The sequence below is a fragment of the Ixodes scapularis genome, unplaced genomic scaffold (genome assembly GCF_016920785.2).
Source record: "Ixodes scapularis isolate PalLabHiFi unplaced genomic scaffold, ASM1692078v2 PGA_scaffold7__128_contigs__length_106722199, whole genome shotgun sequence".
NCBI classification, from domain to species: Eukaryota; Metazoa; Arthropoda; class Arachnida; order Ixodida; family Ixodidae; genus Ixodes; species Ixodes scapularis.
The window spans coordinates 21,335,838-21,355,174 of NW_024609882.1; the positions used below are offsets into that span (position 1 = coordinate 21,335,838).

Sequence of the window (19,337 nt, forward strand, 5' to 3'; positions counted from 1 at the left end):
TTTAAATATTAAATAATAAATGATCAATAAATGTTTTGTGTAAAAGCAACTACAAATATTTAGTGTGCACGTATTGTTTTAAGAAAGTTTACAAGCTTTGAGATGCGTCTTCAGTCTTAAATAATTAAGATTAAAAGCAAGAAATCGCTTAAAGGAAGAAGTAAACCTCAGAGAGTGAGAATTGGAGATATTTTGCAGTGATTAGCCGGATTCGAAACCAAATTCGAGACCAAGATGGGGCGGCGTTGCTGACGGTTGCCGGGCAACCGTGACGTCATAGCCGCCGTGGCATTAGAAGAGCGACCCCGTGCCTCGTAGAAGGAATCTTCCTCGACCGCTTTACGCCTGGGGAAGTACGAAATCCTCCGCCAGTGGGTAAAGATTGCTTGGTTTCTTTAACAGTAGTGGTAGCGTAGCCCTGGTACGCCACTCGACTAACAACCCAAGGGTCCAGCTCAATCTCTTGCGGTGTTTTAGAGCCGGGCTTCGGTAAGTAGCGAGCGAGCCGTCCTGCACCGGATACTAAAACGTGCCAGGAGTCGTGAACAGTTCTAGTCCGCCATTTTGACGTGCGCCTCGGCGGCCGCCGGCCCGGATTCTGTGCCCTCACCGAAGGCTGGTGCCGCTCTGCTTGCAGCTAAAACACCCCCGAAATGGATAAAGACGAGCTGGTACAGCGGGCCAAGCTTGCGGAGCAGGCGGAAAGGTACGACGACATGGCGGCCGCCATGAAACAGGTCACAGAAACCGGAGTGGAGCTGAGCAACGAAGAACGCAACCTCCTGTCGGTCGCCTACAAAAATGTCGTCGGAGCCCGGCGGAGCTCGTGGAGGGTCATCTCGAGCATAGAGCAGAAGACCGAGGGCTCGGAGCGCAAGCAGCAGATGGCCAGGGAGTACCGGGAGAAAGTCGAGAAGGAGCTGCGGGAAATCTGCTACGACGTGCTGGTGAGTGTGCGCCCGCCGGCGGCCGTTGCCTCCTCGGCGGCCGCCGGTAGCCATTTTCACCGGGAAAGTTAGGCTTAGCGCGGGCTCGGGGGCCGCCCGTCGCCTCGGCGTCCCTACGATCTGGCCGGGGTTTTTTTAACCGGGTTTCGGGCCGCGTCGAGGGCCAAGCAGCACGCCTCGCGGGCGCCGGGTTCTTCGCCCGGACGTCGTGCGCTGGCGCCGCGCCCCGATTTTTGTGCCGGCGGTGGGGGGCTCGCCGCCGCCTCCCCGCCCTCCTCCCATGCCCATTTCGGGAGGTCGCGACTCCGGGCGTATCGGGGCAGGTGTGTGCGTCCGGTCGCGGGGACCGGGTCAGACCCGCGACGAGTCCGGGGTTCGAGGGGCCGTGACCCTCATCGGGGGCGCGGCGCGGTCGTGCGCCTTGCCTTTTTTTTTCCTCGTCTTTATCTGGAACGACGGAGCGGGCGGAATACCTCCCCCTTGCCGCTTTCCCCGCATACCGCCCGATGAGTCACCCTCAAGGCGTGACGGGGTGACGGTGTGTCTGTCGGCACGCGGCCTGGGGTACTGGGTCCCGTCACGTTCTTTCGACTCGCGCCGTCGTGAACCGTGTCAGATCTCCGGGGTCCTTGTGACAAGTTTGAGGAGGGATTCGAGACCACGTCGGCGACTGCACGGGGTCATTATCCCACGGACGACGGCGGCGTCCGTCTGCCATCGACCCAGTGGACTTTTTCCCGTCTATTCGCTTTCCCAATCATGTCGTTCCAAAAAGCTTGAATCTTTACATATCGGACTCTACGAGTTCAGTTTCGTTTAGTGCTTGAAACCCAAGGGCGTTGGCCCCATCGCCTCTTCCCTACCTGCGTGATTTCGGTCGTCTGCTAACTGGCTTTCGTCTCAACCGCGATGCGGATTCCTGCCCTTTTTTTTTTCTATTCTTCGACCGGTGTCTGTTCGTGCGGACTTCGATCCCGGGCCAGAGCAGCGTCCGACTTTCTCACGTGTGCTATTTCCGGAATTGGAAATTCCTCGCCTCGCTCCTTTCCTCCCACGCGCGCGCGCGAGAAGTGGACGGGCCGCTTAAATTTCACGCACCGTCACGTCTTTTTCCCTTCTGCCGTCACCCTTGCTCAGGGGCGTGCCCTCGTAAAAATTGTCTGCTCGTCGATTTGAATGGACAGAAAGTCGAAGTAAGGAACATGTTGGCGCCGACGTCTCACGTTTACTGGTAGATGTAGTGTCAGTTGCCGTTCGAACCTAGCGTGGGAGGCTACGAATTGTCAGCCAATGGACGATATTTATCTTAGTGGAGTACAGGGGTTATCTGGACGTTACTTTCTCGCTGTTTTGACCTCCCTTTTAGGCAGCTGTGAGGGACACCAAACACGTGGATTGTAGCTTGCAGCCAAACTGAATAATCGGAGGCAATTGTTTAGTTCAGCTTAGCGTCTCCGCTTGTTTTCTTTAGGTTTCGAGGTTGGAGTTGTTTGCTTTTCGGTTACTTTGATTTTTTGTTTAGATCGTCGGCGGATGCCCGCTTTACAGGGGATGACAGGGGTGCTGCCGTCGTCGTCATTGTAGGGGGCGGCGTGGAAGCGCCCACGTTTGGTTTGCCCACGCCGGCGCCGCTTCCGTGGGGGACCCGGGGCCTTCCGAAGGCGAGGAGCTCCCGACGCCAGCGCGCCTGCGCCCCGGTTTTTCGCAGCCCCCCCTCCAGCTTCGCCGCCGTCCCCGAAAATATCGATTTTGTTCGCCGCTTCACTCACTCACTCACTCGCTCGCATAGATCGGGAAGCTCTCTGCAGTCTTCCGACGTTTCCTTTGTTACCTCTATAAATTTAGGTTTTTCTTCCTTTCTTTTTTTTCGAACTCCCTTCCTAGCGGTTTCGACCTTACCTCCCTTTCCACCAGGCGGGTATCATTTGGTCGTTTCTACCGCTCCTGGTACCGCGCGCTCGTTACCTTTTTCTTTCTTTTTAGATGCTTTTGTGCAGTTTCTTTTGTGGGCGTGGCCCCCCTCGATGTGTAGATTCTGGCAGGTTAGGTCTGTGGCGGTGTGGCTGCTACTGTGCGGGTGGTGGTCAGTGCTTTTCTTCTGGAAGGGGCAGTGCAGGAAGCTGGGGCTGATGGATCTGGGAACCACTTTTCTGCTCAAAGACGGGGAGTGTAGGTGTAGAGGCGGAACCCTGCAATGCAGCTGCTCCTGTTTGTTGCTGGTGCCCGGTTCTCCGTGGTGGGGTGGTCTGTGCTCCAGTGTTGGGAGTGCATCATACCTGCCACTGTCGTCTGGGTTCGCACAAGTCCGGAAATTCTGAAATTGAGAAGGTTGCTTTCGAAGTTGTGTATCCCGGAATTTTTCAGAGCTCCTCGAATTCTGTAATTTTAGTAGGAGACGGGTTAAAAATGCAATAGGCACCTCGCCTTCAGTGCGAGCTTTTCTGATTTCGATATAACACTGGTGCATGCACAAGCACAGTGCAATAAAAGGTAATGAATACATCCTGGAGGTTAGAGGTGGCTACTGAAAATGATAAAACAGTTGGGCTTATTTTTTTTTTTTTTTGCATTACTAGTATTGTTTTTTTATTGAAATATTTCAAAGGAAAGTGATAGTGGCTGTTCTTTAAACTCTTTAACGTAGGAAGTGGTTCCAATTCTGCCACGTTTTGTCTTTTGCACTGCAGTCTCTTGATGTGCGTTGGTGTGCTGGAATTTGCCCAAAGAGCAGAATATTGCGGTGGAAGTAGAATTTCCAACGCTTGTGGCTCAGCCACCATAGACGCTGGGCTGTGCCTGATCTAATGGGATAAAATTGGTTGAAAGAGGGAAGCAACATTCTGACTGATTCGCAGAGGGGGTGGAGGATGCATACTTGAAAGCCTGAGATAATTGCATTTCGGGAATTGAACAGTTGGGGGTGCAACGTTGAGAAAGAGGTTAAGAAGGAAGTGTAAGCAGCTATTGCTGATTTACCTTCGTCGGATACCTAAGCTGGCAAAAAAGAAGCAACAAATGACATCACATGCATTGCCAGGAGGTGGTGAAGTATGTGAAGAAAATGACGAAGCACAAACCCAGCTGATCATTTGCAGAAGACCCCTTGAAGCCCCCATAGTTGAGCCCAACATTGGTGCATAAACTTTTAAGGAAACGAAACAAATTTGACCTCACTACTGCACAAAATTTGCTATAAAGTATCCTTGTGCCATGTGAGATCGGCTAGCTACAATGGAGGCCCTAACAAGCGTCCCCTACACCTTGCCAAGTTTTTTTAGGTGAGCTTACAGACTCCCGAGGTCTGCGTCTAAACGACGTTTCTGTAGTTATCTCGGCATACTCGGAAATAAAGCAAACACATCTTGCGGCCATTAGCAACCGTCAAATGCAGTTTCTTTTGGCACAAGGTAGAGGGTTTCATGCCCTTCCTTATACGTGCTGTCCGGAAAATGGTGCGACATTCTTTACGCAAGTGCTCGACCGTTGCTTCCTTTAAAACAGTTTGTACATGCAAATGTGCCTATACGATTACAGGGTAACTTTATGCACATTCACAATATCGAATCAGTGGAACGCAAGCAAGTGTAGACTTCACTTTGTGCAGTTCTGTGGTTCAGTACGGATAAAGATAAGTGTTCGATTTCAGCTTTTCAATGGCATGTCCAGGTTTGACCTTGCGGGCGTACGAAAAACACAGTAATTCCAAAAGGTATGTTTTGTCAACGGATGCACAAAATACTTACCAAACCTTCTTACCAGCAACGCTAATGTAATGGTGCTAGCTCTGTGCATGCATACTTAATGGTTATTATAGCGTGTTGACTCGTACACAAGCAGGGTCCTTGAGTTTCGCACTGTCAGGATTCCTGTTACTGGCTCGTCTACATACCTCGAAACTTTACGTATGGTTTGGGCTTGTGCTAAAGCTTCGAGGTTCGGCCATTCAGGTTAGTTTAGAAACCAAAAATGATGTGCTCGGTACCAGGAAGCGTAAGAGAACACCTGCTAATAGTCTACGCTTTGTGTATGATCTCTCATTGACGTATCAATCGGAACCAAAACCACGCCGTTCTCCTCCCTGGCCTACTAGTTCCCAGAGTTCAATGCATGTAGCATTGCATGCAGGGATTTCTGGAAGTAGTTTATTTGCTCTCGTATGAAACCACTCGGTTTCACTTAAGTGTGAGTGTGGCAAAAGCTTCAAGAGCGAGCCATGGGCTTTCAACGGCCCTGCCAAGCACTGTTCAGGGCCACATGCACAAAAAGTATGATGTACGATTAAGCAAAATTTATTCACATTGTGATGAAATAATGGCAGAGATAGAGTAAATTGTTCTATGCATAACCGGCAAAAAAAGATAAATGACAGCATGTGCATAAATTTTTGCAGAACAGAACAAATGGCAATGTTCAGTTTAAAATGCAAACCTTTGAATGCACTTTAACCGTATCTGATAATTCCTTGGAAGTGTCGCAAAACCTTGTAAATGTAAAGCTGTTGCAACCTGTTTCTTTGTCAGTTAGGCTTAGCGGGTTCACCACCGTGAGACAATCTCGTAAAAGCACGGAAAATGCTTTCCATGCCGAGTTTCTCCGTGACTGTCACAAGCATATGTCGTCCCGTCCGTTGTAATCCTCGCACCATCGAACGCATGAATACTTTTTAAAAATTAGATTTTCGGCGCTGTCATGCCCGCACCCTGCAGACCACTGCCATCAACACAACCATGTGACCCCCCTCCCTCCTCGTCCTCCGTTCACATACCACTCAACACCTGCGACGCTACGCACTTGGGCGGCTAGAGACGGTGACAGGGAGCCCTCAGAGAGGGAGGGGCACCCTCTGAAAGAACCAGCTGATCAGGCCACCACTCCCTTTCAACCTCCTGATCTTGCACTCCCTGAAAAGAGTGTGTGAAAGAACCATGCGAATTTGCCATGAGTGTCTAGCATTGAGTGCCTCAGCCTTTCTATAATGTCTGCAAAGATTTGTTTCCAGAATCTGGGCTTTTAACTAGATTGGAGGGGCTCTTCAGGGAGCGACTGATGTGACAGTTGTGCAAGGGAGTCGTGCTAACCTAGACTTCAACTGCTCTCCTTTCAGGGCCTCCTAGACAAGTATTTGATTCCCAAAGCAAGCAATGCAGAGAGCAAAGTGTTCTACCTGAAGATGAAGGGTGATTACTACAGGTACCTAGCAGAGGTGGCCACAGGAGAACAGAGGAACAGTACGTATGTTTCATGTTTTATCTGTTGGGCTTTTTAAATGAGGTCGTGACTCACTTTTGGGGGAAAAGGTTGCTCCGCTTCATCCTCTGGTGAACAGCAAGAACCTCAATGTCGAGTGCTGCGTAGTCACTGCCAGACCTCAAGGTCACATGACATGCTTGCAGCAGTGGGTTTGCAACCTTAGTCTGAGTGGCCTTCAAGGCTCGTTATGTCTGATGGCTCCCTGGGTCAATGCCAACCTGCAAAATAACTTTCTCGAAGCAAAAGGACCCAAATTGAAGACAGAGCCGCGACACACTCGACAGTACTTGGGGAAGTGACCTTTGGGCACCTCTTCCAAATCAAGGCGTTAAAAGAATCATTTGCATTCTGGGTTTCCATCTGGGAAGATCTTTCAAGCACATCTCTCCATGACAGGCTGTTTTACAAGGGCACTAGCTTCTTCGCTATCTCTTTAGAGAAGGCTGGCTTGTGTGGTTGAGATGCTGGTGATTCTCCCGGTTCCTCGAGGGCCTTGCTTCGGTTGTAGTGGCACCAGGAGTCCATCCCAGTGGGGCATGCGACGTGCCTTTGCTCCTCGTCAGTGGAGTATGAATGCACGAGACTGGCGCACGCTGCATGGAGAATGGGGTCACAATGGCAGGTTTGGCAAATCATAGTTCCCTCTTCGCCAGCGAGGCCAGTAAGAGAGCCTTCTTCGCCAGCGAGGTGAATAAGAGAGCGTGCAGTGGTGTTTTCTATGGGGTTTCATGTCGGTGCACACAGTGGCTTGCAAGGAGCTCTACTCCGAAAGGAGGGTAAGCACTCTTTCCAATGAGGTGCCTGTCTGTGCTAGGCCTAATGAACATGGATAAAGCGTCCTTTAAAGACTGCAAATTTATGCCACCATGGGAGTTTTTACAAGGCTTGCTCGGCCGCCAGTGCGTAGAAAATAATTTATTTTGAAGTAAATAATTTATCTACAGGAATAAAACTTTTTGACAGCATTCTTCAGGAATTATGCAAGGTGATAAAACGTTTTCAAAAAGGTGGCTTTTTGAAAAAAAATGTCACAATTTTTAGGCCGTGTAGGCAATCCATCGAGAGTGTCTCGAAATCCTACCAGAGGGTCACTGCAGGAACGCAAGCAAGATCTGTGTTTCTGGTTGCTGACTTTGGTTTCCCTCAAATGAACTTATTCAGGATAGCTAGAAAGGAAGGGAATATACAGGTGGAATCGTGGCAAATGTCTTGACCACGTTTTGGGAGAGGGGGGGGGGTTGCATTGGTGAGTTTTTGCTAGGTTTTGGTTGTGAGCAGGGGTTGTGCACTTGGGTCTGAAGGCTGACATGCGAACCACGGAGGAGGTTCTGCCGCAACGCTTGCCAGTGCTGTTTTCTGGGAGTGGGTGGGTGTTGAGGCTGTTGGTGTAATGTCCTGTACACAACTTTATTTTTGTGAGCTTGGTATTTGGGGAATCTTGTGAAGAAAGTGGGCTTGGGGAATAATATGGGGGCATATCAGTTCGTGATTGGGAGTGTTGCGCTATGTAGTTTACCTCGCAGTCATATGTTTGCATCATAAATTCTTCACAAATGTTTAAGTTAGAAAATTAAGTCTTACAGTATTTAGTGGTGCTTTCCGGTATTTTTAACTTGTAAAGGGGGTGGGTGTGGTGGGAGCTGGTTAAATTCATTAGTGCTAGACTTGTTGTCTAACAAAAATAGCATTGAAATTAGAAATATCTTCAAGGGCAGTGATGCGATTGCTGCGCCAAATTTTGAGGAAGGGCTACGTCCTGCTACATGTAGCCCAAATGTGAGGAACTTGCGCCAACATTGTGCCGAAACTTTATTAAATGGCTCTGGCCCTGCTACATGTCCAGATTGTTAGGGTAGGCTTGCGTGAATTTTCAGGGTTTTTGATTTGTCGCAAATAACATGCTATCCTACTTTATCTCTGTGTCAAACACTGACTACTCGGAATTTTCGCCTCATGTTTGTAGTCTGCTCTGGCGTGCAAGTTAAAGCTAGCTGTGTTGAGTGCGCTTCTCGCCATGCTCTTGTGTACTGCAGTGAAGTGGCAGCCGCAAAGTAAATGTGGCAATTTTGCTCTTCTTTCTTGGCTGCAGTGCATCAGAGTGCTAAAGGGAAAGCATTCCCCTAGAGCAGGACGTTAAATGCTCAAAGCACCAAGTATATCTGAAAAATGGACTTTGTGAGTGTCAATGTAACAGATCTCAGTAAAACTTTCAGAATTGACCCGACTAATGTTTATGTTGAATTTTAATGGAATAAATTATTTGGTTTACATTATATTTCGTACCTAAAATGACCACTGTCAGCAGTTGATACTGTCCTTCATAAATCAGCATCTTGTAGCTATGCCTAGTGCTTCATTGAGCAACTAAACGGCTAGTTCTGTGTTTGAGGAAATCAAACTTGCCATTGCATAGAAGTGTGAAGGCAAAGCATGCACTTTTTTTTTACTTAGATAGACCAACACACTAATCTCGACATAAAAGATTCAGAGTCGTACGAAGAAGAATGGAGTGTGTGCTTGTGCTCCAAAAGAACGTTTTGCTGCTTCATGATGGACTTTTGGCTGCTACAAAATGGTTCGGGTCAATCGCATCACTGCAGCAGGCATTCCAGATGAACAGAACAGCACACGACATGCACGAATGTTGGGCGATGCGGGATTCTGTATCGGCTCCCTGATAGGGTTCGGCGTAACTGGTGCAGTACCGTCGGGAATTCAAAATGTCTGTACCAAGCTTCTCAAGATAGGAGTGCACACAGGTTGCATTGCTTGGTCGGTTAGTAAGCTTATTCGTAACCTATAAATGATCTTGTAGCCTGCTCATGCATTCTTTGCGCTGTAAGTTGGGTCCCACAGAGGACTTGGTGAGCAATGCGCTTAACTTTGTAAACCCTATGAATAGGCCACGTTTGTCTCAAGTGAGAGGTCGGTTTATTTCCGGTCTCCAAGCTTGCATTGCAGTGGTCATTGACCCTTTCTATGTGGAAGGGACTGGAGGTCCCCTTCAGGGAGTGCAAAGAGAGTGCAGCTGGGGAGAGTGCAGAGTGTTGTGCCCCCTGCGTGCTTGTGCTTGACGTGCGTTGGCTGTGCCCCCTTCAGGTGTGGTGGAGGAGTCTCAGAAGGCCTACCAGGAGGCCTTCGACATCAGTAAGAGCAAAATGCAGCCCACGCACCCGATCCGGTTGGGCCTGGCTCTAAACTTCTCGGTGTTCTACTACGAAATACTGAACTCCCCTGACAAGGCCTGCCAACTGGCGAAGCAGGTACTGGGCCCTTCTCCTTGCTCCCTCCTAATTCTCTCTCCTCTTTCTCTCTCCGGCCAGGTGTGGTAGATGAGAGTCAGAAGGCCTACCAGGAGGCCTTTGATATCAGTAAGGGCAAAATGCAGCCCACCCACCCCATCCGCCTGGGACTGGCACTCAACTTTTCGGTGTTCTATTACGAAATTCTCACTGCGCCTGACCGGGCCTGTCATCTGGCCAAGCAGGTAAAGCCTCCGTTGCATGAAAAGAGGGCCCTGGCAACCTGTGTGACTGCGTTGGCCTGCCTTTGTCTGCGATGATGCCTTGTGGATGGAGTCCACTAACACGTCGTCGTAGGGTGTCGTGTCCACAGCAGGCGGATGGCGTGGGTGGGGCCGTGACTTGCGGTTTCTGCTGCTGCTTAGTTGCTTTTAAGGGGGTTACATTTACTTTTGGGCAACTGCAGGAGAAAGCTCTAAAGTTTTCTGGTTTTTGTGGCTTCTTTGGGCGTTTGTTGATGCATGTTTAAAAATGAACATTTGTGCAGATTGTTATGGGCATGGCAGTTTAGCTATGGTGCCTGGAACGCGTCTCCGACTGGTGTGTTTACCGCGGCCAAAAAAGTGGTCCCTTGATTTCCGCCTGATGACGTCATAAAAGTGTCATGCTGTCGCCGGTCGCGACCCTGGCGGCGTTCCAACAGTTGTGGTAAATGTGGCAGACGCCTGTTCTGCTGCAGGTCGCTTTCCACTGTGACAGTTCACGGAAGCTAGAGCAGCCGGAAGTTGGGACGCCTAAAGCGACGCCGTGACGACAGCTACACTCGCGTCATTTGTTGTCACCTTGGGACCACTTTTGATGTATGGGCGGGATTGGGCGCTAAACACGCCAGTCGAAGACTCTATCAAGGCACCATAGTTTAGCTAGACAGCAGTTGACAGTTTGCGAGGTGGTTCTAGATCTCGTAGTTTCAATGGGGAAGCGAGGGATGGGACAGCGCAAATCATTGACCTGTTCAGTAGCCGTAGCTGAAATTCGAAACTATCGCAATTTTCGTTTCAGATTTGGCCAGTCTTGGTTATTTGAAATATACAGAACCTGGGATAGCATAGGCGTCCATTGCCAATGTACAGTAGTCCGGTGCTTCATTGGCTATGCAGAGTTCAAGTTTGTTTGCTCTTGCATAGGGGTTGTGATGTCAGAACTCCAAGCTTAGGCTTAATTGGGAGCATGATGGGTAACTGCCTCAAGGTCTTGGAGGCAGTTGGCATTGAGGTCTACCCACTATCCTTCCAATTGGAACCAATTGGAGCTCAGTGTGCCTACATCATCACAGCCTTTGCACAGGAAGCAGACAAACTTAAAGTACACACTGCATCTCAAGTAACAGGCTCTGCTGTCTGGAGCAGTCCCTCAGAGTAGTGTTCTCCTGAGCCGACTGACTCTGGTGTGGCTTATTTGTTGTGAATGTCCAAAATAGTTGCATAGTATGACAGTGTTCCAAGTAATACCAGACTTCCTGTTGGCCTGGCCCAGTTAGCTGTCACGATCCTCCTGCAAGGTTTACAGTACTTTGATATTGCCTTTGGTGTGCAACGTTTGGAGTCACTAACCCTTGGTTGTGTGCTTGGTCGTTGCTATGTTTGTTCAGCATGCCATAGAGCTATCGCAAAAAAGATATTTTGCATGGCAGCGTAGAAGAGGTTTGCACAGACAAGTGGTTCTGTTCCATTTTATTTAGTAACACTAGCAGACTGCTATGTAAATTTGTCAGGGTTGCTCAATGCATCGGTGACCAGGCTGGTACCTAGCTTCGGCAGATACTTGCCATTCATCTCGCCACTTTGCAGTCAATGGGGTCTCTGTGTCAAAGGGGCAGTGCAACGATTCAAACTTTGCCCAATTGCGTACGTGAATTGATTTGTGCCACCTATGGATCGAAGAACAGAAAACTATTTCCTTGCACGCGTTAGCATGAATTTAAAAGAACGAAGCAAAATGAAGGTCAAAGCCTCAACTCTTCACGTTGTCCCCCAGAGTGACGTGCTCTGGGGGACCGCCTGGTTTCCAGTTAAGTTCTCTCTTCAGACCCGAGCCACTTCCCCCGCGATTCTCGACTTGTCAAGGGTTAGCGTCCTCGGAGGTTGCGGGGAGCGATCGGCACAAAAGACCGTTTGCCACGGGGCTGACGGCGAGTGGAGCAGTGGAGGGGGACGGGTTTGGTTGACATCTGCGTGTCTCCCAGAGACTTGTTACCGTAGTTCCTATAATTGCCGTGCGCAGCTGCTGGTCGGCAAATAATTTTTTCCTTCACGATTGTGCCGGGGAATGGCAGTTTTTCGGGGCAAGGTGACACAATTTTTTTCACTTGTGCCTATATAAACAATATAAAAAATACAAACTGCAAATACTATCAGCTTTAAAATCGTTGCACTACCCCCTTAACCAAAGAACACTGAGGGGCTGATTGAGAAGTGGGAAGACGAGCCATGGCCCAGAATTTCCTTACCTGTTAGCAACAACATATTGAAAGCTTTTTTTTTTTAAATTGGTGCATTTTTGGCATTTCATTTGTTATGAATAGTATCTTTTGTGGATTTTAGATCTCTTATGAGTTTGCATGTACACAGAGAATCCGGATTTAGGATTGGAAGTTTTCTAGCTAGGTGGACCTTTGTAGATACAATGTTAGTAAATATCTGAGCATAACTGCTTTGCCATTTTGCCCATACCATTACCAGGGACACTCTCAAATCTTGACAATTTTGTTAACTAAGGGGAGGGGGTGCATTTGAGTAAAGATCTGAGCACAGCTTGCTTGGTCGGTGTACTTTTGACTGGGAGGGGGTCTCGTGGGGAGGCAGTGGTTGTGCTTGCTTCGAAATCGTCCCGGTGCCATGCAACCTTTTGTTTTTGTGCAGGCGTTTGACGACGCCATCGCAGAGTTGGACACGTTAAACGAGGATAGTTACAAGGACAGCACGCTCATCATGCAGCTGCTCCGAGACAACCTCACGGTGAGGCCCCATTCTTGCACATAACTTTTTAAGCTTTTTCTATTTCCAGGCACGTTTACCCGAATGTTAGGGCGACTGGTGTTCGCGCTTTTAGGGAAGAGTGGAATCGTTGTTTCTGCTACTTATTTAAATGGTGTATGCCGTTTGTTCTTTTTCTACTCCTTTCCACCTTGCAATGGACTGCTGCACGTGCTGCGAACCAGTCGTGTGCTGTGAACATGTTACGTGACCATGCGCTTGCGCGTTGCTCTGCCCCTCCCGAAGGTCGTCCGACACTCGGGTGGCATCAAATTGACTGGGATGGCTTGTGGCATCCGCTGCGGTCCATTGTAAGGTGGAACGGAATGGGGGGTGACCAATTTTAGCTATCGGTGCACGAGATACGACTTGCCCTTTCGGGTATTTCTGCTGTGGTCACATTGTGCAATTTTTACCGTACTATTCATTGGGCAGTCAGGAAAACTTTCTTAATCTTGCTGAACGTATGCTGGGTGCTATATACAGGGTGTTTCAGAGAACGCAGGCCATATCGCTCCAGCGAAAACTACTCATCGCAACGAAAAAAGGATTGTGGCGTTGTGGTCCTGGGCCAGGGGCCCATTTAAGAAAATTATCAAACTGCTGCGCTGTCATCATGCGATGACAGCGCAGCAGAGGTTGGTTGCACTATCTCTCCACGGGGCGCGGTGCCGTCGGGGCAGAGATGCGCTCCATTAACAAACCGTCGAATTTGTGCACTTTTCAGAAAGCCGTAAAATGCTTCGCGTGCCTCCTATCGTTCCGCAATTTGTTGATTTAGTGGTTTCCGATGATGCTTGGCAATTCTCTAATTTAAACCATGCCCTTAAACACAATATTAAAAAAGTTATTTATGCAAAAATAACAAGTTAATTATCCGGGAGTTTGATAATTTTCTTAAATGGACCCCTGGCCCAGGACCAAAACACCACAAGCCTTTTTTCGTTGTGATCAGTAGTTTTTGCAGGAGCGATTTGGCCTGCGTTCTCTGAAACACCCTATACATATAGCATAGTTTTAGGCCTCATTTCTTCACGCCGGTGTGACCAATTCAGATTCTGTTTTACTAATATTGTTTTTGTACGCTTGGTGCTATTTATATTTATATTGTATGTTTTGGGGCCACAGTATCCTTGGTGTTCAGTTGTAATCTTCCCATCATTTGTATTTTTGTGCCCCTCCTACCACGGCCCTTTGGGCCAGGTAGTATTGATAAATAAATAAAAAAAAAATGAAATAATATGGTGGCATGTTGCGTAGCAGAGGCTACAAGAGCGAGCTCTGAGCTTTCGGTGTTCCTGTCGAGTATGTGCGTTTGGGCAGTCCAAGCATCGTTTGGGGCAACGCGTCAGTGCTTTTGGGTCAGACTTTGCTCACAGTGAAACGAGCTGTGGCGTAAACCTTGTCGTTGATAATTTCATATGGGTGCTGTTCCGTCTGTAAGCACTCTCCAGTCTCCTCCTCTAGTATGCGCCAACGGGAATGTCTCGTTGCCTCTTTGGCATAAGAGCCCTTGGCAGTCACTGTATGCTTGTCTTCGTTGAGCACAAAGCCAACTCCACCGTTCACTCTGCATCCAGTGATTGCAGTGAGCTATTGTAGATGCAAATGGACATAGTACAGTGTGCAGCTAAAACGGTTGTGACCTGGCAATACAATGGGAAAGTGAATAGAATGTGAGTCGTGAGTACCATTACTCTGAAGGGATAGTGGAGCAAATGCAGCTTGCTTTTAGCTCTGGAAATAGTGTTGCAACTGTCCACTAAACGTCCGCTGTGTATTGGGGAAAAAAAAGATTTGATTGAAGACATGGTAAGAAGGCTTGCCCTGTGCATTCTGAAGCAGCTTTTTATGAGACTGCCTCTCCTGGGGGCAATCACATCGGTATTCCGGTAAGCACGTTAAAGGGTCTGCCTTCAAGCGAGAAGGTGCGAGTGCTTTTCTTGAAAAAGCTGCCAAAATATTCTAACTGCATGTAACTATGAGCTCTTGCTTTAAAAGAGGATTCTGCTGTGTTTGGTTGTGCGCCCCTTCTATTCAGGTTTCTCGGATATAGTTGCAGACTTGACGGTATACTGCCGAATGCGTCTTGCGTACCGCGGGACTTGCAGCTACAATCAAGCTGCATTGTGGCTACTTCCTTTCTCGCATGAATGACGTGATGGGCGGCTTTTCTTTCGTTATTTTTGTTTACAAAACTGCTCATGCAAACACTGATGCAACCACCTAAAGTTCCAATGCAAAGGTATGACTGTGTAGGCAACTATGGGATGCAGAAGCAGTTTTATTTTCCAGTATGATTTTGTACTATAACTTTGTCACTATTCTGCTCTTCTGCCACCATGAACTGAGCTCAGACAATCGCTCGAGCGTGCCTCTAGTCGCCGACGAAGGGAGGATGACTAAGTCCCTTTTGGATGTCTAGACCCCAGTAAGCCCTCGTCTTTTGCCGCGCTTTTGGCCGCGCACGCACACTCAAAACTCGCAAGATGCCAAAGTGCCAAAGGGAGTATTCATTGGCGGCCATAGTGTGCGACAACTCGATGCATTCCGACGGCAAGCTTCTGCTCTTCTATACCAGTGGGCATTCCCCACCTCCATTGTCGCTCTTGGCAGCTTAAAACCGAGCTCGATTCGAGCGTACGTAGCAGACGACACACTCAAACGTGGCATCCAGTGAATACTCTCCTATCGAAGGTAGATCTCGCCAAGGGCGAGACGACTCAAACTGCCCGCCGTTTTCATTCAGTGCACGACTAGCATTTGTGTGGCGGCTTCCGTTGTCGGAGCGTGCTGACACCCCCCCCCCGTCTTCCCTGCAGCTGTGGACGTCGGACACCCAAGGGGACGGTGACGAGCAGCAGGAAGGTGGTGACAATTGATCCTCGTGTGTGCCGCCCCGACCCCCTTCCGCGTGCATTCCCATCTCTGGGCCGCTGCCGTCGGTGCCGCAACACCACCAGCAACGGCCACCACCACCCAGTCCGCTGCTGCTGCTGATGCTGGCGCCACTGCCGCTGCCACCGCCACTACTACTGCGTCGCGTGCTTTCCCTTCCCCGGACAGGACCGGTCTCCCTCCTCACTCCTCCTCCCACCCCTCACTCCCGGTCGGACCCCACCCGCGGTCGGCCCTTGCCACCGCCGCGGTTCGTGGCGGCGGCGGCGTCTTGACCGCGGTCGACGGGGTCTCGACGTCCCCTTTCGTTTCTTTGTCTGCGCCTTTCTCTCTCTCTCTATGTTGTCGTTCTTCTGTCGTGTCCCTTCCTCTCTTCTTCGGCTCGGTTGCAGACGCGGTTTTTAGCGAAAAGAGAGAGAGCGCGGGGTTTACGTTTGTGCGGTTCTTAAAGAGACTCTCTTTTTTGGCACGGACACGAGATTGGGCGGACAGAGGGGGGTGGGGTCTCGGGGTTTGCCTGTGGAGTTTCGGAAAGGGTCGTAGTAGTTCGCCAGGAAGTAGGTAAAAACTCTTCCTCCATTTTTGTTGCCTCTGGTTTTTTTTTTTTTTACTCGAGAGGGCTGTTTAAAAGAGATGGCTTTTTTTAACCTCCTCCCAGAAAGGATTTTTTTTTTTTTTTTTCAATAGCTTGTTCCTGCTTTTTGACTGTCTGGCCCGCTCTTTTTACACATTATTTTTTTCTCGACTTTTTTGTACAGTTTCGTTCTCGGTGTAATCGCTTAGGACGAGAAAGTCTGATTCTGCCACCTTTTGTCGGAAATGGAGGGGGAACTAACGGGCCACACACGCAAGATTGCACAGTCTTTACGGAACGCCTCCTCCTCGCCTGTTTCCTCTGTTGCGAATGTCGGCCTTCTCCGCCTTTTCTCGGCGCGGCGGGTTCTCCGCTGCCGCCCACTCTTCTACCCCCTCTCCCATCTGTCTGGTTTACCCTCCCGGAGTTTCTCCAGAGAGGCAAGGTGCGACCATTGTATTTATGATCCCCCAGGAGATTCCTTCCCTTGCAGTCTTCCTTTTTCCCCTTTCCCCCTCCTCCTCCAGCATCGTTATTAAAAATGCATTGTCATTTGCCAGTCTGTATTTTTCTTTTGAGTAGGACCTTTTTTGAAGGCAAGTCTGGAGAATTTGTATTTTTTTTTTTTTTTAATCTGGAAAATGTGCGCTGAAGGAAAATGGTTGTGTTCTTTTTGTGTTCCTGGCCTAGCCTGGCTTCCTTCCCTTTTTTAGTGATCTTCCTGTTTTTACGGAATGGCGATTTGTTGTGGGTTACCGAGAGACTGAGAATGTTTGCTTGCCTGCTGGCCCCTGCCTGTCTCTGTAGTCTGGTCTGGCCTGGTCTAGAATCGCCTAGATTGTTGCTTCCCCGCATTCCTCCCGTCCCACCTTGTTGACATTTTTGTTTCGCCCGGGGAAGGGAAAAAGACGACGCAGCCGTATTCAAAATTGCTTTTACAAGTTTTTCTCGTTCGCTCACTCTTATTTGGCTTTCTTGTAAGGTATCAATTAAGACTTCATTTTTTTTTTTGGTCCTTGTCCCTACCGTGCGAGATAGAGAAGTCCGAGATCGTCGCTAATTATAATTATTGCTAGGGTTCTTCTACTATGTACACGAGCGGCAAAGAAAACTGCCGGCAAAGATACACACACACCTCACAAGTGTTGTACCATTTCTTGTAAAGATGTCTGGCGGGAGAGTGTTAAATAGTTGTGGAATATTTCAGATGCCTTTTCTTTTTCTTCCTTTTGTCCCTTTTGGTCCAGTCTGTTTTTCTTTTCAATTTTTCTCCACTGGTGCATGTCTTGTGCCGTACTTTCCAAGCTCCTCCAAAGGTCTTCAAATTTTTTTTTTTTTCTTTTTCTAATTGCTGTTTTGTTGTGCTGGTGGAGCATAACGTCTCGAAGCCGGGTGACCTGTAACCAAGGTTTATTTCGGTTTTTCTTGGCGACACGCGAGAGGGGCAGTCCTTTTCGCCTAGCACTAGAGAACTATTTAAAAGGGGGGGAGAGGAAAGCGATGCTGGCTGCATGGAAGTTTTTCCACTAGCAGGGAAGGGGTCTGGAACGGTAGTGCGCCTAGACCTCGTTGATACAACTCGGCCTGCCGGAACAGTGAAATTTTCGAGTATTTGCGATCCCCGTGCCTGTTGGATCCTGATAGTGCACGCAGTCTACCTGCTAGGCTCCCTGTTCGTTTTGCTCGAGTTTTTTTCGAGTATCGCCGGGTTGCGTTGAAGATTTGACTGTTCGGCTCGTGGAAGTGCTTCTCCGAACCTCGTTTTTTTTTTTCCTCTGAAGATACTGTTAACGTCATACTCTTTTTCGTTAAAAAGAAAAGTGGATGCTCAATTGCAGTCCTTTCCTTTTCAGCAACTTGAATTAAAAGGCGGGCAAAAAAAAATTCCGAGTTGTCGATCTTGTGGCGGACTGGGCCTGAAAACTTACTTCTTTGTAACGGAAAGCCTTCTCTCTCTCGGAGGAAACAATAAATGCCCAGTGCATGTTTTTACGTGTCTTCGGAGGTTCCGGCTCCCTTCTTTTTCGAACTGGGTCTGTTCTGGGAACGTGGATGCAGCCTCCAGTTACCGAGTCTTGTGGAGCCTTGCCTGTTGCTTGGCAATAGGTGCAGTTGGTATTGATACTTTTAATCGGTCATGTACTGGTGGAGCTCTTTCATGATTATCCAAGTAAGGAGGTGCACGTTTCTTTCTGTTGGTAACTAAGTTCGAAAGTTCCGTGTGTAAGATTAGTCAGCTCCGATAAGCGACAAACTTTACACTTGCCACCACTAGGAGTTTCACTGATAATTAAAAATATTCCCCCCTCGAGTTTTGTCCTTGAAAAAGAATAGTCTACACCTTATTGTATGCACTTGTCAGGAAGAGGGCTGTATTCCAGGATATTGGTGTTGATGACTGGAAGGCCTCTGCATTGTGAATGACAGATTGTTCTCGGGCAGATGTGTTCCCGAGAAAAGCCGGGCGTCGTTTGCGGATTACTTTAATCACCGGTCCAAGTGGGAGTCGGCCAAATTGCTCCGAGGCTTGGCCAGGCGAAATGTACACAGCGCTCTTGCATTTTGATCGGGCAAGGTTTTGACGAGAAACAAATTTCACGGGTTAGTGAAAGGGGCCCTGCAATCGTATTCAAAAGTACTTTTTTTGCGGTTTCCACGTCCCTTGGGGTTCGGGTAATCCAGCGGGCACGGACAGTGTAGCTAAATATCTGCGTCGTATTTTAACAGGACGACGCTGAAACAACCTCCACCTACGGGAGCGACCCGCGGTGCGGAAAGCGCGCGATATGCAACGTCTTTGGTCCTCGGCTTACTACTGGTCGGAGCCGCCAAAAGCTTTTTAGTCGAAATGCAGAATATAAGTAGCGCGAGCCGTTTCAATTATGGATAGAAGTAGTTTTAATTCAGTATTTTAGATAAAAAAAAAAAAAAATAAAGAAATGCACTTTATAAAGTACGGAACAAGATATGACCCATCGACATACCCGCCACCAAGCGGTGGAAAAGGCTGCGCATACTACAAAGGGGTGGTGGGATCGGGCACCGGCGAGCGTAGAAAGGTCCCGGATGTAAGCTCCGAAGCCATTTGAAAAACGGCGCGTAAGAGACACGGACAAGAAGGAGAGAGACAGGACGAGGCGCTGTGTCTCTCCTTGTCCGTGTGTCTTTCGCGCTGTTTTTCAAAATGATTCTTACCAACTTTCTATTCTAGTACGTTCCGAAGCCATTCGGCTTGTGGGTTTGGCGGTATGGGGGAAGGGGGGGGGGGGGGGGGGGGGGGGGAGGAGGAGGAGAGGAGGGAGGGACAGCGGGAAGTGGCTCCCGTTCTGAATTGATCTTTACCCCGTGTTTGCTGTCGTTTTCGGCCAATGAAGTGTCATGCCTAATTAGA

The 19,337-nt window shown here is 48.8% G+C and overlaps 1 protein-coding gene across 4 annotated transcripts; it reads left to right on the plus strand.

Moving 5' to 3' along the window:
• Nucleotides 1–264: 264 nt before the first annotated feature.
• LOC8041000 (14-3-3 protein zeta) lies at nucleotides 265–17,944 on the plus strand. 4 transcript variants are annotated; one of them, XM_029973567.4, is made up of 6 exons: nucleotides 265–375; nucleotides 638–947; nucleotides 6,052–6,175; nucleotides 9,297–9,460; nucleotides 12,361–12,456; nucleotides 15,297–17,944. In XM_029973567.4, exons 2-6 carry the CDS (start codon nucleotides 654–656, stop codon nucleotides 15,354–15,356), a joined length of 738 nt encoding a protein of 245 aa, XP_029829427.1. In that variant the 5' UTR covers nucleotides 265–375; nucleotides 638–653; the 3' UTR covers nucleotides 15,357–17,944. The 4 variants fall into 4 exon arrangements, with proteins under 4 accessions (XP_029829427.1, XP_040354665.1, XP_029829426.1 ...); XM_040498731.2 differs by lacking the exon at nucleotides 9,297–9,460 and adding an exon at nucleotides 9,521–9,684 and having other exon boundaries at nucleotides 274–375; XM_029973566.4 differs by having other exon boundaries at nucleotides 277–489.
• Nucleotides 17,945–19,337: the final 1,393 nt, after the last annotated feature.

Coding starts and splice junctions, on each gene's coding strand:
- LOC8041000 (XM_029973567.4), top strand. CDS start 654: ATGGATAAAGACGAGCTGGTACAGCGGGCCAAGCTTGCGGAGCAGGCG. Junction 6,176..9,296: donor CACAGGAGAACAGAGGAACA/GTACGTATGTTT, acceptor TGCCCCCTTCAG/GTGTGGTGGAGGAGTCTCAG. Junction 12,457..15,296: donor TGCTCCGAGACAACCTCACG/GTGAGGCCCCAT, acceptor TCTTCCCTGCAG/CTGTGGACGTCGGACACCCA.